Source organism: Salmo salar, chromosome 01 (assembly GCF_965601325.2).
Source record: "Salmo salar chromosome 01, fSalSal1, whole genome shotgun sequence".
NCBI classification, from domain to species: Eukaryota; Metazoa; Chordata; class Actinopteri; order Salmoniformes; family Salmonidae; genus Salmo; species Salmo salar.
Window position 1 is genome coordinate 103,438,740 of NC_138291.1, and position 17,617 is coordinate 103,456,356.

Sequence of the window (17,617 nt, forward strand, 5' to 3'; positions counted from 1 at the left end):
AATGTTAAATATTTATATTTCTGTCATTTGAAATTTACGCTCTGCAATTTCACCGGATGTTGGCCAGGTGGGACGCTACCACTAATCTTCCATCCAGGATTTCTGGAAACCCTAATCGTGACTCAGTAGGTCTGTTTTACCACTAGCATCTTGTGGAGGTCGTCCTCAAACTCGTCTATGTTGGCGTTGGTCTGGAGTCCCTGGGGGTCTGTGACCACCCGCCTCAGCATGTACTGGTAATACTGCTTCATCAGGAGACCACCTTTCAACACCTCCTTACATTCACGCACCAACTACAGGACAGATGGAGACACCGGTTAACATGGGCATCAACATATAGCCTAACCATTTCATTTTACTGAGCCAAACAGAGCAGGCCGAGCTGTACTAGGCTGGCCTGGTTACACATCCACCATAGATGATAGAACTGTGCTTTAAAAAGGACAATATCTGAGGTTCTGGTCAGCCCAATAGCGTTAATCAGTCAATAAAGAAAACAGTGTGCCTGCTGACCTGTTTGATGCTGAGCAGTGAAGGCTCCCCTGCAGGTCTCTGTTCCAGTCTCAGTTTAAGGCACTCGTGTATCACGTTCAGCAGGACCCGGCAAAGGACCAAGAAGGCAGGTCGGAACGAGGGCAGGTCCATGTCCAACAGCTCCTCCCAAGAGACCTGGTCTGCCCCCAGCTCCGGGCCACAGGGGGCGCTACAGGAGGACAGGTGGCGGGACAGTTCTGGTAGGTAGTCACTGTACAGCATGGGGTCTGGGAAGTCTGTGAACTAGGGGTAGACACACGCATACAAAACACACAATACAGACAGGTTAGCATGTCGACAAACTACAGAGAAGGAGAGGATGAGGTAAGGATAGTGGAATGGAGTTTCCAAACCTCTTGAGTGGTCAACTGAGAAGAAAAAAAATCTCAAAATATCCCTAACAAGAGCAGTGTACATTCCTAGCTGAATCTCTTGCTGTTTACAAGTTGAGTGTGTGGTGAACTTTGTTTTTCAACCAGCACAGCGTTGTTGCTTTCACAGATAATTGACCACCTCAGAGAGAAGAGACCAAGCCTTCCCTCCTAGGGCCCCAGGGAAGGTGACTTAGTCATCCTGAATGTTTATGGATAGCTTTTTGTGCACACTGTGATTCTACACATGGACCAGTCACAGCTGAGAGAGCGCTTAGCTAGTATAACACATGGACCAGTCACAGCTGAGAAAGCACTTAGCTAGTATAACACATGGACCAGTCACAGCTGAGAGAGCACTTAGCTAGTATAACATGCATTGTGCATGGTGATAGGCTTGTGTGTGGCTGCTCGGCTATGGAAACCCATTTCATGAAGCTCCCGACGAACAGTTCTTGCGCTGACGTTGCTTCCAGAGGCAGTTTGGAACTCGTTAGTAAGCGCTGCAACCGAGGAAAGACGATTTGTACGGGCTACCTATTTCAGCACTTGGCGGTCCCGTTCTGTGAGCTTATGTAGCGATGTCCCCAGGATCCTTGGGACATCGCTACCCTAAACCCTAACGCCTCCATCACACCGACAGTATCATTGCATTTTGGTACACCAGAAGTACATTAGTTTCCAATGGAACACTGCGTTTTCCTTGCAGCATTGCATAGCAGAGGCAATTGCAGTGTGTTCTGTGTGGTGCATATGTTGGATTTATCTAATGTATGTGTCAAACTGTATGCGTAGACGGCTTGGCAAATGGTAGCAGAAGGTGAATTTTGGACTTTTGTTGCACAAATATCCAGATCATGCTGCGTACCATTTTGCGCAATGACACTATCGGTGTGATCAAGGCGTAACCGAACCCATCTACTTTCTAAGTAAATACCTGAAGTCAACTTGTTCAACGTGTTAGGAGATAAAGATGATTGCGTTAAACATTGTGACCGGTGAAATGTTTAATTATGAAACTTACCGGTAGTCCCCAGTCACGTGGTGTTTGTTTACAAGCACACAATGACAAGAGACCGGAGCCTTGTGAGTCACTCACTGTTGTACAGCACGCGTCAGGTGATGTAGTTCAAGTATGGAACTCACAACTATACTGAACAAAAATATAAACGCAACATGTAAAGTGTTGGTCCCATGTTTCAGGAGCTGAAATGAAAGATCCTGGACATTTTCCATATGCACAAAAACCTAATTTCTCTCAAATTATGTGCACAAATTTGTTTATATCCCTGTTTTTGAGCATTCCTCCTAAGCCAAGATATTCCATCCACCTGACAGGTGCGGCATATCGAGAAGCTGACTAAAACAGCATGATCATTACACAGGTGCACCTTGTGCTGGGGTAACAAAAGGCCACTCTAAAATGTGCAGGTTTGTCACACAACACAATGCCACAGATGTCTCAATTTGAGGGAGCGTGCAACTGGCATGCTGACTGCAGGAATGTCCACCAGAGCCGCTGCCAGAGAATTGAATGTTCAACCGGCCTCACAACCGCAGACCACGTGTAAACACGCCAGCCCAGGACCTACACATCCGGCTTCTTCACCTGCGGGATTGTCTGAGACCAGCCACCCGGACAGCTGATGAAACTGAAGAGTATCTGTCTGTAATGAAGCCCTTTTGTGGGGAAAAACTCATTCTGATTGGCTGGGCCTGGCTCCCCACCCATGCCTGCACCCCTTCCCAGTCATGTGAAATCCAGATTAGGGCCTAATGAATTTATTTCAATTGACTGATTTCCTTACTCAGTAAAATCTTTGAAATGGTTGCATGTTGCGTTTATATTTTTGTTCAGTATAAATGTTTGCCAGATAGACATCTTAACTATTAAGTTAACTGTCTAAAATGTACTGTGTGGAAAATGTAAATAGGTTCAGAACTTTTGTGTTATAGCACAGTTAAAAAAAGCATATGGCAAATAGAAATCAAACTGGATGTACATCAGAAATATATGGGAGAGGTGAAGGTTAGCGGAAGGCCAGGACTAACACCAAACAAAATAAAACTATTGTAAAATGTATATAGTTTGTATAAGCTGGAAGTAGAAGCCTAAGTGTTGTCCATTAGTTTGTGCATTTGGTTTGCTAATTTAGTAGCTAGTTAGCGAAGTGCTTAGCTTCTTCCAAAATAAAATCAAAGAGCAGAGAATCCCCTCCTGAATCAAGAGCCTTGCTGTCTAATATTTGTTTTGTGTGCGCAGCAAACTGAGTAGCCGTTTTGAGTTACTTGTATGAGCTGGGATGTCTGTCCTACAAATACTTTAGTTCAGAGACAGTAGAAAATGTTCGCAATGGGCTTGTTAGCATTCTCTATGTGATTTTACATGTACTTGTTAGCACTGCGTACCTTCAGATAACAGAACATCAGTTGGGTTTGAAAAAAAGCGCCTCGTGTTCAGTGCCAGTATTACCGAATATCCCGGTTTGGCACAAGGTCAGTATGAAGGTATGACAATCTGGATACCATCAAAGCCTACTCGTATGTAATCTTTTCCTGTATAAAACCACATTAAAACAATATGGCAGCTCTCGCTCTCTTACCTCCTGTGCAGGCATGTGGCTGAGCAGGGCTGCCCGGGACCTCTGGAGGGAGGGGTCCATCAGCTTGTGTAGCCTCAGGATCAGTTTCCTCAGCCCCATCTGTTTCAAGGCCTTATCTACAAAGGGTCTGTAGATGGCTGTGGGACAGTATATCCCCCCTGTCCCCGTTCCCCCTGACACCACCTCTATAGTCCCAGTCCCGGCCGCTGGGAGGAATTTGTCTTCGGATAGTAAGTGGGGGAATTTAGGAGTCAAACAGGGGAAGAGCTCTCCCATCGTCTTGATCCCTTGGGGCTCGTCCGTTCCCCCATCCTCCACCACTAGGTCCCGGTCCTCTCCATCGCTGTCGCCGGCGATGAAGGTTGCCGTGGAGTCGTTCTCGTCTTCATCCTCGTCGTCATTGCCGCGGGAACAGCGTGGCGAGGGGATCTCGAAGACGGGCCAGCCGATACGGGAGAGGTCCCGGAGGCCAAGGACAGTGGCCATGACACGCAGCTTCTGGTTCAGATCCTAATATAATAACAAATATATGCCACTTACCAGACGCTTTTATACAAACATTTTTCACACCCATTGGTTACATTTTGACATAATGGTCAAACCCATGAGCCTGGTGTTGCAAGCACCCTGCTTTACCAACTGAGCCACCTAGGACCACAGAAGAGAGAAAAAAGGGATTGCTTTGCCATTGAGAGGACAATCCCGTTCCCATTGCCCAGCTCTGGTATTACTTTGAATGTGCATAGAGTAAAACCCTCCTCCATCCCCCACCATACCTGTGTGATGTTGAGCCAGAGACAGAGTGCCTGCACCCTGCCCTGGAAGTCCCTGGCCGCGTACTTCTCATAGTCCTTCTGGAGGGTCTGCAGGGACGGGTACAAAGCCTCTACTGACTCCAGGAGCTCCATCACCCGTTTGACCTGCTCGAAAGCCAGCCGCTGGCGCTGGAGGTGTTCCCTGTACCCCACCCCGGAACCCAGGGGGGCCGCTGCGTCTACCGCCGAGGAGGGGTTGGCGCTGAAGCCCCACGGGTCAACTGAAACAGCATGGTTAGTCTCTGGAGCTCCACCAGCAGCAGGCTGGTTAGAGTTTCTTTCCTCCCCAGAAACAGTCTCTGAGCCCTGGGTTGGAGACCTCTGCTTGGACACCTGGCCTGGACCTCCACAGCCGGACTCTGTGAACACTAGAGTCCTCTGGGCCCCCTGGTCTAGAGATGCCCCTGGTACTCCCACTCCTACCCCCGTCCGCAGGCTAGGTTGCCCAAGGCCTACGGTGCTGGGGCTCAGGCTGTGGTAGTTAACCTTGAAGTGGAGGACCTCGTGGATGATGTCTGGGATGGCCTGACGAGCTGTGAACAGGAACAGGTCCTGGTCGTTGACGGAGCGTCTCGCGTGCCACGCCTGGAGCTCCAGCCACACCACCTGGGTGTTGGAGAGAGAGCGAGATAAAAATACACCAGTATGCATAAATAAGTGAATAAACAAATATGTAAATAAGTCAGTGAATAAATACATCATTGTTCTGGGCCATGAAGGCGGTGTTCTCCAGGCCGCGCTGCTCCTTCTCCTTCTTCTTGGACGACATGGATGTCAGCTTCAATAACAACCTCAGCGTCTCAAAGAACTTGAGTCTATCAGCAGGGCAGTCTGTACGGGACGTCTGGCGGTGCGTGCGGTGGGCCATGGAGTGTGGCATAGTGACCAGGAGCTTGCCGCTGCCGCAGCCCAACGACAGGTAGGGTTTCCTGGGGTCCATGTTGAGGGCTGAGCCTCCACCGAAGGGGCTGGAGGTCTTGGTGAGCGGGTCCAGCATGAAGGAACCGTGGAAGGTCTTCTTGTGGTCTCTCTCGCTGGAACGCAGGGTGGCGCGTTGTTTTTGACCCTGTTTGTAGCTGTGTTGTTGATCCTCGCTTTGTTTCTTTACTTGTTTGTTTATTTGGATCCCCTCAGAAGGGTCGGTCTGTTTCTTGCCCAACTTGTAGTTATGTTGCCCGGCCTCCGGGGGCTGGAGGTGGGGGTCTTTGTCTTGGTCTCGCTCGGCCCCTTCTCTGATCCTGTTGGGGTTGGGCTGCCTCTCTCTCTGGAGCTGGGATGGGCTGGAGGGGGACGTCTGCTTGTCTGCTGAAATCCAGAGAGAGAGTGGAAAATCAATACTAATTCTAGAACCTTTACTTGTCAAGAAAATCCACATTATGGTTCCTTTACTCACTGCTACTGGCTCATTCCAAATTCAGGCCACTATGTTGGTTGCAGTTACCCTAACAGGTAGAGTGGGTTTATCTAATGTTTATTTCTCTTACCCTTGTTATGAGCGCGTCCAGTTGACTTGCCCTGGCTGTTCCTCTGGCGTTTGCGTGACATGTTTACCACACTACCCCCCTGTCCTCTCTACGTCTGACCACATCTTAACCCCCTAACTTACCCTTGTTAGGAGAGCGTCTAGCCGACCTTCCCTGACCTTGGCGGTTCTTCTGGTGTTTCCCCGACATGCGTTTCATCTGCCGGGGGGTGCAGGGGGGAGACGTGCTGTGCAGAGCTTCCTCTTCCTTGCTGCGCTTGTCCCACAACTCTTCCACCTCGCAGTTCTGATGCACCAAACCATATTTTGAGGGATTGGCCTGCCTGCGGGACAAGAGTAGAGTTGTTTAGTAGGGATTCTATGAAAACAAACCTAGTGTCTTCAACGGAAAACGTCCTATGGAGGAGATGAGGGGTGTGGTCAGAGAGAAAGAAATCTGAAAGTTGATGATATGTACATTACTAGAGTTGTCAAGATTTCCTATTTATCCAATCCATGTGTAGGCCTATCCATGGCAGGCAGCCAGCCAATCTATTCTCATGCAGTGGGTTTGCTCTCCACTTAAAGGGATAGTGCGAGATTTTGGCAATTAGTAGCATGCTAGCTGATCCCATAGACTTCCAGTCATTGTGCTAATGCTAGCTAGCAATGGCTCGCGAAACTACCTTCAAACTGCACACAGAGACATACAAATGGTATCCATGAGATCATCTGACTCTGGGTAGTAGACAAATGGCTTAATTGACAAAATGTCAAACTATTCCTTTAACTGCAGCCAGACTGACTACCTGCTCTAGGTACATCTGACTGATAATGAGTGGTTTGACTAGGACGTCCGTCTAGTCTGGAGCCTGCCGGGATGCAGCCTCCACTGCCTCCTGGCCCTCTGTATGACCACAGAGGGCCAGACAGACAGGACAATGGACTGTGGTGGGTGTTCATAGTTCACATCTCTAAGGTAAACATGACGGTGTCTGATATTTCCCCATATTCCTTATTATAGCACTACATCGGGAACGGCACCATATTTGCTATAGCATATCAGATGTCTGTCTGGAGCCTTACTGTCTGTCTGGAGCCTTACTGACTGGCTGCTTCCTTCAGCTCCCCCAACAGTAGCAATGATGTGTAGGCTATGTACCGCAGACGGCCAGACAGACACCGAAAAATGCAACCATTTGGTTTGGCTGTGCGAGTAAAACATTTTAAAATGGTCACACTGGTGCGAGCTACACATTCTACCTGGTCACCTCAAACATCCCATTTTTTTTTAAGCGGATAAAATCCTGAATTTGTTAAACAGTATTATCCTCATGATCCGTGTAATAAAAGTGTCTGCTCTGCCAATGTAATGATTAAGACTCACACACTCTCTCCACCCTCGTGTGCCCCTTGTGATTGTAGAACATCCCAAAATGCAAGTGTGTGTGTGTGTGTGTGTGTGTGTGTGTGTGTGTGTGTGTGGGGGGGGGGGGGGGGGGGTGCAACTAGTCATCCACATTAAGAGGGTCTCAGCTTTATATAATGTTTATTTCTCAACAATCATTACTGAGCTCAAAGCATACTTTTTTACAGTCAAGATAGGCCTTATTCAATTGATGCTAATTCACCACCTGAGGAAGTGGAAACTCAAAACACATTAGCTAGATCGCTAACTCTAATTATAAACCAGGTGGTTCAAGCCCTGAATGCTGAAAGACCTGGTATATAAAGACAATATGCCACGGGTATGATGCAAAACTACTTGTTCACTGTTCTAATTATTTCGGTAACCAATTTATAATTGCAATAAGGCACTTCAGGGTTTATGGAATATGGCCCAGGCATTCCACGTTTCACCGTAGAACAACTCTTAGCCATATACCACACCCCTCTGGGCCTTGATTAAATGTAATGTCCTAAAAAAAAAATATATGTTTAAATGATGTACAATGGAGACCAAGTGCACTTGCAATGGCCGATGCGCAATTTCGCTCGCTCCGTATTTACAAGCCTTATTAGTGCATATTTTGACAGTAATATAACAAAAACAATTGGCTAATTGTCCAAAATTCATGACAATCACTGGATTAGGATTCATATCAAAATATTTTGAATCATGCATTCCTGCTTGGACATGTTAGATGGTATTCAATAAATGTGTTACATCTTAGTAATCTATTACACCTCTTAATAAAGCATAGTGAATTACATTATAAGATGACTCAAATGTATTATAATTGTCTGACCCTGAGCAAATATTAGTCTGGAGCCCTGAATAAGTTACGGGGATTCACATTTCACTACTAGGTAAACCTCACTGCTGGTTCTCAGCCTGAAGAGAGCAAGTAGTACCCCTCTGTAGGGTTGTCTCCCAACCCTTCTGCTTCCACACTTTCTTGAATGGATTTAACAATTGGGAAATATAACAATCATGGACAAAAATAACTCCCTCCAGCTGATACTTAGAATCCTATGCTGTTAAATCCGTGAAGGAGAGTGAAGTGAACAAGTGCACATTTCAGAAGAAAGGACATAACCACTTAGGCCTGTCACTGGTTACCACAGCCACAAAGTAAAAATTGGCTATATCATAAAACTTCATTTAAACAAAAATTTGCTTTTTGGTCTTATAAGGTTAGCAGTGTGGTTAAGGTTAGGTTTAAAACCAGATTTTAAGAATATAAATTGTAGAAATAGGCGGTGTTTATGTCTGTTGTAACTAGTGAAGTCCATCCATACGGCACTAAGTCAAAGTTCAAAAGGTTAACCTAAAGGTCACGCAAAGCCACCCCAGCTCACTTGCCCTCTGGTGTGTTAAAAAATTAATAAAAGCAGTGACCTGAAAATGTTTTGAATACAAACAAAAACACTAGGCCTATAAGCTGTGTTGTATGCCTTGAGTAAATCGGAGCTGAAAAAACATTTCAGGCTATTCTGTTAAAAACAACTAGAACCAATGCGCACATTGTCATTTTGTAAGGCACAGCTAGGAACTAAACTCAGCAAAAAAAGAAACGTCCCTTTTTCAGGACCCTGTCTTTCAAAGATATTTGGATTTTTACGAATTAACTTCACAGATCTTCACTGTAAAGGGTTTTAAACACTGTTTCCCATGCATGTTCAATGAACCATAAACAATTAATGATCATGCACCTGTGGAATGGTCATTAAGACACAAACAGCTTACAGATGGTAGGCAATTAAGGTTAAGGATTGATTGTAAACATTGTTTGACATGTTTCTACGAATGGTAATGGAACTATTTTACTTTTTGTCTCTGGTTTACGCTCGCGCCTTTGGATTAGTGATCTGAACGCGCGAACAAAACGGAGGTATTTGGACATAAATATGGAGTATTTCGAACAAAAAGAACAGGAGTCCTGGGAGTGCATTCCGACGAAGATCAGCAAAGGTAAGGGAAGATTTATAATACTAATTCTGAGTTTAGTTGACTCCAGAACTTGGCGGGTAACTGTCTAGCTAGCTTTGATGGCTGAGCTCTGTACTCAGAATATTACAATGTGCTTTCGCCGTAAAGCAATTTTAAAATCTGACACAGCGGTTGCATCAAGGAGAAGTGTATCTATTATTCTTTCAATAACTGTTGTAAATTTTATAAACGTTTATGATGAGTATTTTTGTAAATTGATGTGCTCATTCACCGGAGGTTTTGGTGGGAATACATTTTCTGAACATCACGCGCCAATGTAAAATGGGGTTTATGGATATAAATATGAACTTTATCGAACCAAACATACATGTATTTTGTAACATTGAGTGCTGGGAGTGTCATCTGATGAAGATCAAAGGTTAGTGATTAATTTTAGCTGTATTTCTGGTTTTTGTTACGCCTCTCCTTGCTTGGAAAATGGCTGTGTGGTTTTTCTTGTCTCGGTGCTGTCCTAATATAATCGTATGCTATGCTTTCGCCGTAAAGCCTTTTTGAAATCGGACAATGTGGTTGGATTAATGAGAAGATTATCTTTAAAATGGTGTATAATACTTGTATGTCTGAGAAATTTGAATTATGAGATTTTTGTTGTTTTGAATTTGGCGCTCTGCTATTTCACTGGCTGTTGGCGAGATGAGATGCTACCGTCCCATATATCCTAGAGAGGTTAAAGCTAGTGAGGGAGATATGAGTCTCCAGCTTCAGAGATTTTTGCAGTTCGTCCAGTCATTGGCAGCAGAGAACTGGAAGGAAAGATGACCAAAGGAGGAATTGGCTTTGGGGGTGACCAGGGAGATATACCTGCTGGAGCATGTGCTATGGGTGGGTGCTGCTAAGGCGGGGCTTTACCTAGCAGAGACTTGTAGATAACCTGTAGCCAGTGGGTTTGGCGACGAGTATGAAGCAAGGGCCAACCAACGAGAGCGTACAGGTCGCAATGGTGGGTAGTGTATGAGGCTTTGGTGACAAAACTGATGGCACTGTGATAGACTGCATCCAATTTGTTGAGTAGAGTGTTTGAGGCTATTTTAAAGATGACATCACCGAAGTCGAGGATCGGTAGGATAGTGCGATTTACGAGGGTAAGTTTGGCAGCATGAGTGAAGGATGCTTTGTTGCGATATAGGAAGCCGATTCTAGATTTCATATTGGATTGGAGATGCTTAATGTGAGTCTGGAAGGAGAGTTTACAGTCTAACCAGACACCTAGGTATTTGTAGTTGTCCACATATTCTAAGTCAGAGCCGTCCAGAGTAGTGATGCTGGACGGGCAAGCAGGTGGGGGCAGCGATCGGTTGAAGAGCATGCATTTAGTTTTACTTGCATTTAAGAGCAGTTGGAGGCCACGGAAGGAGAGTTGTATGGCATTGAAGCTCATCTGGAGGTTAGTTAACACAGTGTCCAAAGAGGGGCCAGAAGTATACAGAATGGTGCTGTCGGCGTAGAGGTGGATCAGAGAATCACCAGCAGCAAGAGCAATATCATTGATGTATACAGAGAAGAGAGTCGGCCTGAGAATTGAACCCATTGGCACCCCCATAGAGACTGATAGAGGTTCGGACAACAGGCCCTCCGATTTGACACACTGAACTCTATCAGAGAAGTAGTTAATCGGCCATTCTGATTAATCGGTCGACCTCATATATATATATATATATATATATATATATAGGTCCTTCAATAAATCGGTATCGGCGTTGAAAAATCATAATCAGTCAACCTCTACCACCAGTGATGCTACTGGGTTCTCACTGTATTTCCTGCTATTTGGAAAGGCTCCACGGCTACCTGTTGACCTTGTCTTTTGGGTTACAGATAAAGGAACAGGAGAAATCATACCAGGATTATGCTAAGAAGTGGCAGCAACAGATGGCGGAAGCCTATGACATCGCCATTAGAAACATGGAGAAATCAACAGCAAAGGGAAAAGCCTACTACGATCGGAAGAAAATTAGTTTGGAAGAAAATTAGCCTTCCCTGTAGCTCAGTTGGTAGAGCATGGTGTTTGCAACGCATGGTGTTTGCAACGCCAGGGTTGTGGGTTTGATTCCCACGGGGGGCCAGTACGGAAAAAATTAAATGTATGAAATGAAATGTATGCATTCACTACTGTAAGTCGCTCTGGATAAGAGCGTCTGCTAAATGACTAAAATGTAAATGTAAATGTAGTTGGTAAACCAGGCGAGGCAATCATTTGAGAAACCAAAGCTGTCGAGTCTGCCAGTAAGAATGTGGTGATTGACAGAGTCGAAAGCCTTGGCCAGGTCGATGAATACGGCTGCACAGTAATGTCTCTTATCGATGGCGGTTATGATGTCGTTTAGGACCTTGAGCATGGCTGAGGTGCACCCATGACCAGCTCGGAAACCAGATTGCATAGCGGAGAAGGTACGGTGGGATTCGAAATGATAGGTAATCTGTTTCTTAACTTGGCTTTCGAAGACCTTAGAAAAGACAGGGTAGGATAGATATAGGTCTGTAGCAGTTTGGGTCTAGAGTGTCACCCCCTTTGAAGAGGGGGATGACTGCGGCAGCTTTCCAATCTTTGGGAATCTCAGACGATACGAAAGAGGTTAAACAGGCTAGTAAATAGGGGTTGCAAAAGTTTGGGCAGATAATTTTAGAATGAGAGGGTCTAGATTGTCTAGCCCGGCTGATTTGTAGGGGTCCAGATTGTGCAGCTCTTTCAGAACATCAGCTATCTGGATTTGGGTGAAGGAGAAATGGTGGGGGCTTTGGCGGGTTGCTGTGTAGGGTGCCGGGCAGTTGACCGGGGTAGGGGTAGCCAGGTGGAAAGCAAGGCCAGCCGTAGAGAAATGCTTATTGAAATTATAGTGGATTTATCGGTGGTATCAGTGTTTCCTAGCCTCAGAGCAGTGAGCAACAGAGGAGGTGCTCTTATTCTCCATGGACTTTACAGTGTCCCAGAACCTTTTTGAGTAAGTACTACAGGATGCAAATTTCTGCTTGAAAAAGCCAGGCTTAGCTTTCCTAACTGCCTGTGTATATTTGTTCCTAACTTCCCTGAAAAGTTGCATATCACGGGGGCTATTTGATGCTAATGCAGAACGCCACAGGATGTTTTTGTGCTGGTCAAAGGCAGACAGGTCTGGAGTGAACCAAGGACTATATCTATTCCTAGTTCAAATTTTGTTGAATGGAGCATGCTTATTTAAGATGGTGAGGAAGGCACTTTTAACCTCTGGACGGGCTCCGTCCGACATCCAGCGAAAAATCCTATCGCCATTAGCATAAAAAAAAAATTGTACACTTTGTTTTCAAATATAGGACTATGTTATATCGTTTTATAGATACACCTCCCCTGAATCGAACCACGTTGTCCGATTTCAAAAAGGCTTTACAGCAAAAGCAAAACATTAGATTTTGTTAGAGGAGTATATCGTAAAAGTAGCCACATAGCCATTTTCCGACCAACCACAAGCATCACAAATAACCAAAAGACAGCTAAATGCAGCACTAACCTTTGATGATCTTCATCAGATGACACTTCTAGGACATTGTTATACAATACATGCATGTTTTGTTCAATCAAGTTCATATTTATATCAAAAAACAGCTTTTCACATTAGCATGTGACGTTCAGAACTAGCATACCCACTGCAAACTTCCGGTGAATTTACTAAATTACTCACGATAAACGTTCACAAAAAACATACATTATTTTAAGAATTATAGATACAGAACTCCTTTATGCAATCGCTATGTCAGATTTTAAAATAGCTTTTCGGCAAAAGCACATTTTGCAATATTCTGAGTAGATAGCCCAGCCATCACGGGCTAGCTATTTAGACACTCACCAAGTTTGACCCTCACCAAACTCCGATTTACTATTAGAAAAATTTGATTACCTTTGCTGTTCTTCATCAGAATGCACACCCAGGACTTCTACTTCAATAACAAATGTTGGTTTAGTTCAAAATAATCCATAGTCATGTTAAAATATCCTCTGTTTTGTTCGTGCGTTCAAGACACTATCCGAAGGGTGACGCGCCCAACGCGTTTCGTGACAAAAAATGTCTAAATATTCCATTACCGTACTTCGAAGCATGTCAACCGCTGTTTAAAATCGATTTTTCTCGTAAAAAAGCGATAATATTCCGACCGGGAAACCCTGTTTACGTTCAAAGACAGAGAAAATAAAAACATGGTGTGGCCTCGTGCACGCGCCTCAGTCTCATTGTTCTCTGATCGACCATTATCCAAATGCGCTACTGTTTTTCAGCCAGGGCCTGGGAAGACATCATTCAGCCGCCTTCTGAGAGCCCATGGGAGCCGTAGGAAGTGTCACGTTACAGCAGAGATGCTCAGTTTTCAATAAAGAGAGTGTAGAAGCCCAAGAAATGGTCAGAGAGGGCGCTTCCTGTAAGGAATCTTCAGGTTTTTGCCTGCCATATGAGTTCTGTTATACTCACAGACACCATTCAAACAGTTTTAGAAACTTTAGGGTTTTTTCTATCCAAAGCCAATAATTATATGCATATTCTAGTTTCTGGGCAGTAGTAATAACCAGATTAAATCGGGTACGTTTTTTTATCCGGCCGTGCAAATACTGCCCCCTACCCTAGAGAGGTTAAGGTTTTCTGGGCTAGCAATGTAAGAAATAATACATTTTTAAAAAATGACTCAGTTCCTAAGGACTTGAAGCGAAGCTGCCATCTCTATCGGCACCATCTTGTCTACTGACGTTGAAGAGGTTGTTGTTCTGGCACCACACTGCCAGGTCACAGACCTCTCTGTATGCTGCCTCGTCGTTGCTGGTGATCAGGCCTACCACCGCCGTGACATCAGCAAACTTGATAATCGTGTTGGAGTCGTCTGTGGCCACGCAGTCATGGGTGAATCGGAATGAGTTTATCCCCACAAGGGTTTTATTACAGACCGAAATACTCCTCCGTTTCGTCAGCTGTCCGAGTGGGTGGTCTCAGATGATCCCGCAGGTGAAGAAGCCGGATGTTGATGTCCTGGGCTGGCGTGGTTACACGTGGTCTGTGGTTGTGAGGCCGGTTGGCCGTACTGCCAAATTCTCTAAAACAATGTTGGAGACGGCTTATGGTAGAGAAACAGCTCTGTTGGACTTTCCTGCACCCAGCATGCCAATTGCACGCTCCCTCAACAAAATTAGAAACGTGTAATGTCTGAAAATGTAGCTAGCTAGACCATGTAAGATAGATGGACGCTTCTCCACCTGTCAAGGATGCCATGGTTGCCCTTAATTTGAAGATGTAATCCGGAGACAGGTGTTTTCACCATCTCCTTAGGGATCATACTCTAATTCCACTGATTTCAAAACTTGGTCCTCCAGAAAGTAGAGAGCAGCACTTATGCAGTTCTACTACATGATATCTTTCCAAGAAAAGCTGCGTTAAAAAGGATTACCTACTACACACATGACCAGCTCAAACAGACAGAAGCGTGCTACATGGCAGACCAATCCAAACTCATCTCTCTTGGCTCTCGAGTGGCGCAGCGGTCTAAGGCACTGCATCTGTGCTAGAGGCGTCACTACAGTCCCTGGTTCGATCCTGGACTGTATCACATCTGGCTGTGATTGGAGTCCCATAGGGCGATGCACAATTGGCCCAGTGTCGCCCGGGTTAAGGTTTGGCTGAGGTACACCTTCATTGTATATAAGAATTTGTCCTTAACTGACTTGCCTAGTTAAATAAAGGTTAAATAAATGTCCAGCCCACTCATTATCTCAGCCAACCATGGCTAGCGGGAAGGTTGCTGCCTTTTTCTGTGGCTATACCAACTCGGCTTATAATTTAACAATTATATTCATATTTACAGATGTCATACAACTTTGTTGTTAAGGTACATGAAAGTTCACATGTTCCAGAAGGCATTTCTGCCCCCCAAAAAACACACATTTTGATAAACAATACAGGACAAGAGGAAAGCCCCCCCCCACTTGTGACATGTCATACCTGGACCACCTGTTGAGAGGTGCCTTTTGCTAAGTAAATCGGTGTTAAATGAGGTGGAAAGGAGACTGGAGTAGGACTAATGAAAAATAGCACTATGTCCACAGAGGTCCGATTACTAAGTTCTGATATGTAATTCTATGACTGTCCTTGTCCTGTTAAAGTTTTAAATGACTAATTCCAGGAATGTGCATCTATGGTAAAGCCCAGATGAATCTACTCTCCCAGCCCTCCTATTATCTAACCCAAACACTGGGTGCATCTGGACTCCTGTCTGGCACAGCCACGTACACACACACTGCTCTGGCACGTTGGAAGCCCAACGTCTTGCAGCAGGTGTCTTGTTTGGAAGTCCTTGGTTGCTCCCTGGGGACAGAGTGAAGTGTGTGTATAGAAGAGTCGGTGGGTAGAGGGGTGGCCACTTTCTATGGTCTCTGCGTTGAGCCAGCCAGATGGGCAGTAGGGGCCTGTGCTCTCCATGTGGCTCTTTGTGTGTGCTCCCCCTCTCCATGTGTCTTTCTCCCTCACTGAAAGGCTTTGGCCAGTATTTCTCCTATTAGTGAAAGCGATCCACCAATGCCCCTCCACCCAATCAAGTGACACACACACACACACACACACACACACACACACGCGTGTGGGGGAATGTCTTCGAATCAGTTGATGGATGGAGAGACTGCTGATGTTTAGGGGACCCATTTCTCCCCGATCTCTATTGGCTTTAGTTCTCGGGGTCAACTTCCCCCGCCCGCCCTCCCCTCTCTAATCGTATTAAAATCCCCTCTGAAAAGCTTTAGAGGGACAAAGCTGCGCCAGCCAGGGTGATCTGGGACGGCATGCCCCCTCCCCGCATCCAGCCAGGGTAATCTGGGACAGCATGCCCCCTCCCCGCATCCAGCCAGGGTAATCTGGGACGGCATGCCCCCTCCCCGCATCCAGCCAGGGTAATCTGGGACGGCATGCCCCCTCCCCGCATCCAGCCAGGGTAATCTGGGACGGCATGCCCCCTCCCCGCATCCAGCCAGGGTAATCTGGGACGGCATGCCCCCTCCCCGCATCCAGCCAGGGTAATCTGGGACGGCATGCCCCCTCCCCGCATCCAGCCAGGGTAATCTGGGACGGCATGCTCTCTCCCCGCATCCAGCCAGGGTAATCTGGGACGGCATGCCCCCTCCCCGCATCCAGCCAGGGTAATCTGGGACGGCATGCCCCCTCCCCGCATCCAGCCAGGGTAATCTGGGACGACATGCCCCCTCCCCGCATCCAGCCAGGGTAATCTGGGACTGCATGCCCCCTCCCTGCATTCTTCCTTTGTTTTAATTGTTTGTCTTTGTTTCTTTCACTTAAAAGGAAGTGTGGAAGTGCTTTGAGAGCTTGGTTAGTTTTTATTCTCTGTGCTAATGGGTTCAGTAATATCACTCTTACTCTGCCGGGCTCGACATTAATGCTGGTCCTTTTGTCTGGGAAAAGTATAACAAATAGGTGCACAAGAGGAATATAGATTTAAATTGTCCAAATGGACAAAATAATTCACACAAATCACACTATCAAACATTTACTCTTGATAAGAGAGGCCAACAATGGAATAATATTCAAATCTACTTTTCATTTGGCTTACATAAATTAAAAAGCCTACAGGTCAAAGTGAAGGTAATATGCATGTCCAAACCCATGCTGACATGGAGGTGCCAGAAAATGTAGCCAAACTTTAAAAGGAGGCTAAAGGCCAGTCATGTTTGACAAATATAATGAACATTAATGTATAACGAACATTAACCATAACGTATGGTTTGTTTAGATCAAATGGTCACAAGGCCTGAGAGTGAAGGACGGTGCCTGTTGCTAACTGCACATCACCCACCTTGAATCTGAGCTGGTCAGCATTTTAAAACTATTTAACCATCAACTTAAAGCTGCGATATTTAACTTTTTTGGGCGAACTGACCAAATTCACATAGAAATGTGATTTATAGATCTGTCATTCTTCTTGAAAGCAAGTCTAAGAAATGGTAGATCTGTTCTATGTGTGCCATTTCTATGCTTCCCACGCTTACGTTTTAGTTTTACTTTCGGTTTTGTACACCAGCTGAAACTGCAATATTTTTGGTTATTGAAAAGAGCTTTCATAGCGGTTTTGTCACAAACTGAAACTAGGTGAACTATTCTAATTTTAGCAACCAGGAAATGGCGGAGCAATTTCTGCATAATGCAATCTGTAATTGTTTAAAACCAGGATTTTTTTTTTTTTTTTTTTATGTCATTTTATGAAGCATACCTTACCTTGTTTCAAAGTAGACTTGCCAATATTACGACCATAGAAATAAATGTTGAGGGTATTTCACTGAAAGAATAAACGTTTTGTTTTCGAAATGATTGTTTCCGGATTTGACCATATTAATGACCTGAGGCTCGTATTTCTGTGTTTATTATATT

The 17,617-nt window shown here is 45.3% G+C and overlaps 1 protein-coding gene across 7 annotated transcripts in view; it reads right to left on the reverse strand.

Annotated features, from left to right (window-relative positions):
* Window positions 1-17,617, reverse strand: part of LOC106611248 (mitogen-activated protein kinase kinase kinase 4) — an 84,258-nt gene that overhangs the window by 42,634 nt on the left and 24,007 nt on the right. For 3 of the 7 annotated variants that reach the window (XM_045687016.1, XM_045687010.1, XM_045687019.2), the window contains exons 2-7: window positions 5,930-6,129; window positions 5,021-5,628; window positions 4,285-4,929; window positions 3,509-4,018; window positions 514-777; window positions 141-293 (exon numbers count right to left, since the gene is read on the reverse strand). In XM_045687016.1, coding sequence (XP_045542972.1) covers window positions 141-293; window positions 514-777; window positions 3,509-4,018; window positions 4,285-4,929; window positions 5,021-5,628; window positions 5,930-6,129 — 2,380 coding nt within the window. The remainder of the gene's footprint in view (window positions 1-140; window positions 294-513; window positions 778-3,508; window positions 4,019-4,284; window positions 4,930-5,020; window positions 5,629-5,929; window positions 6,130-17,617) is intronic. The other 4 variants (XM_045687015.1, XM_045687024.2, XM_045687012.1 and 1 more) reach the window with 2 other exon arrangements.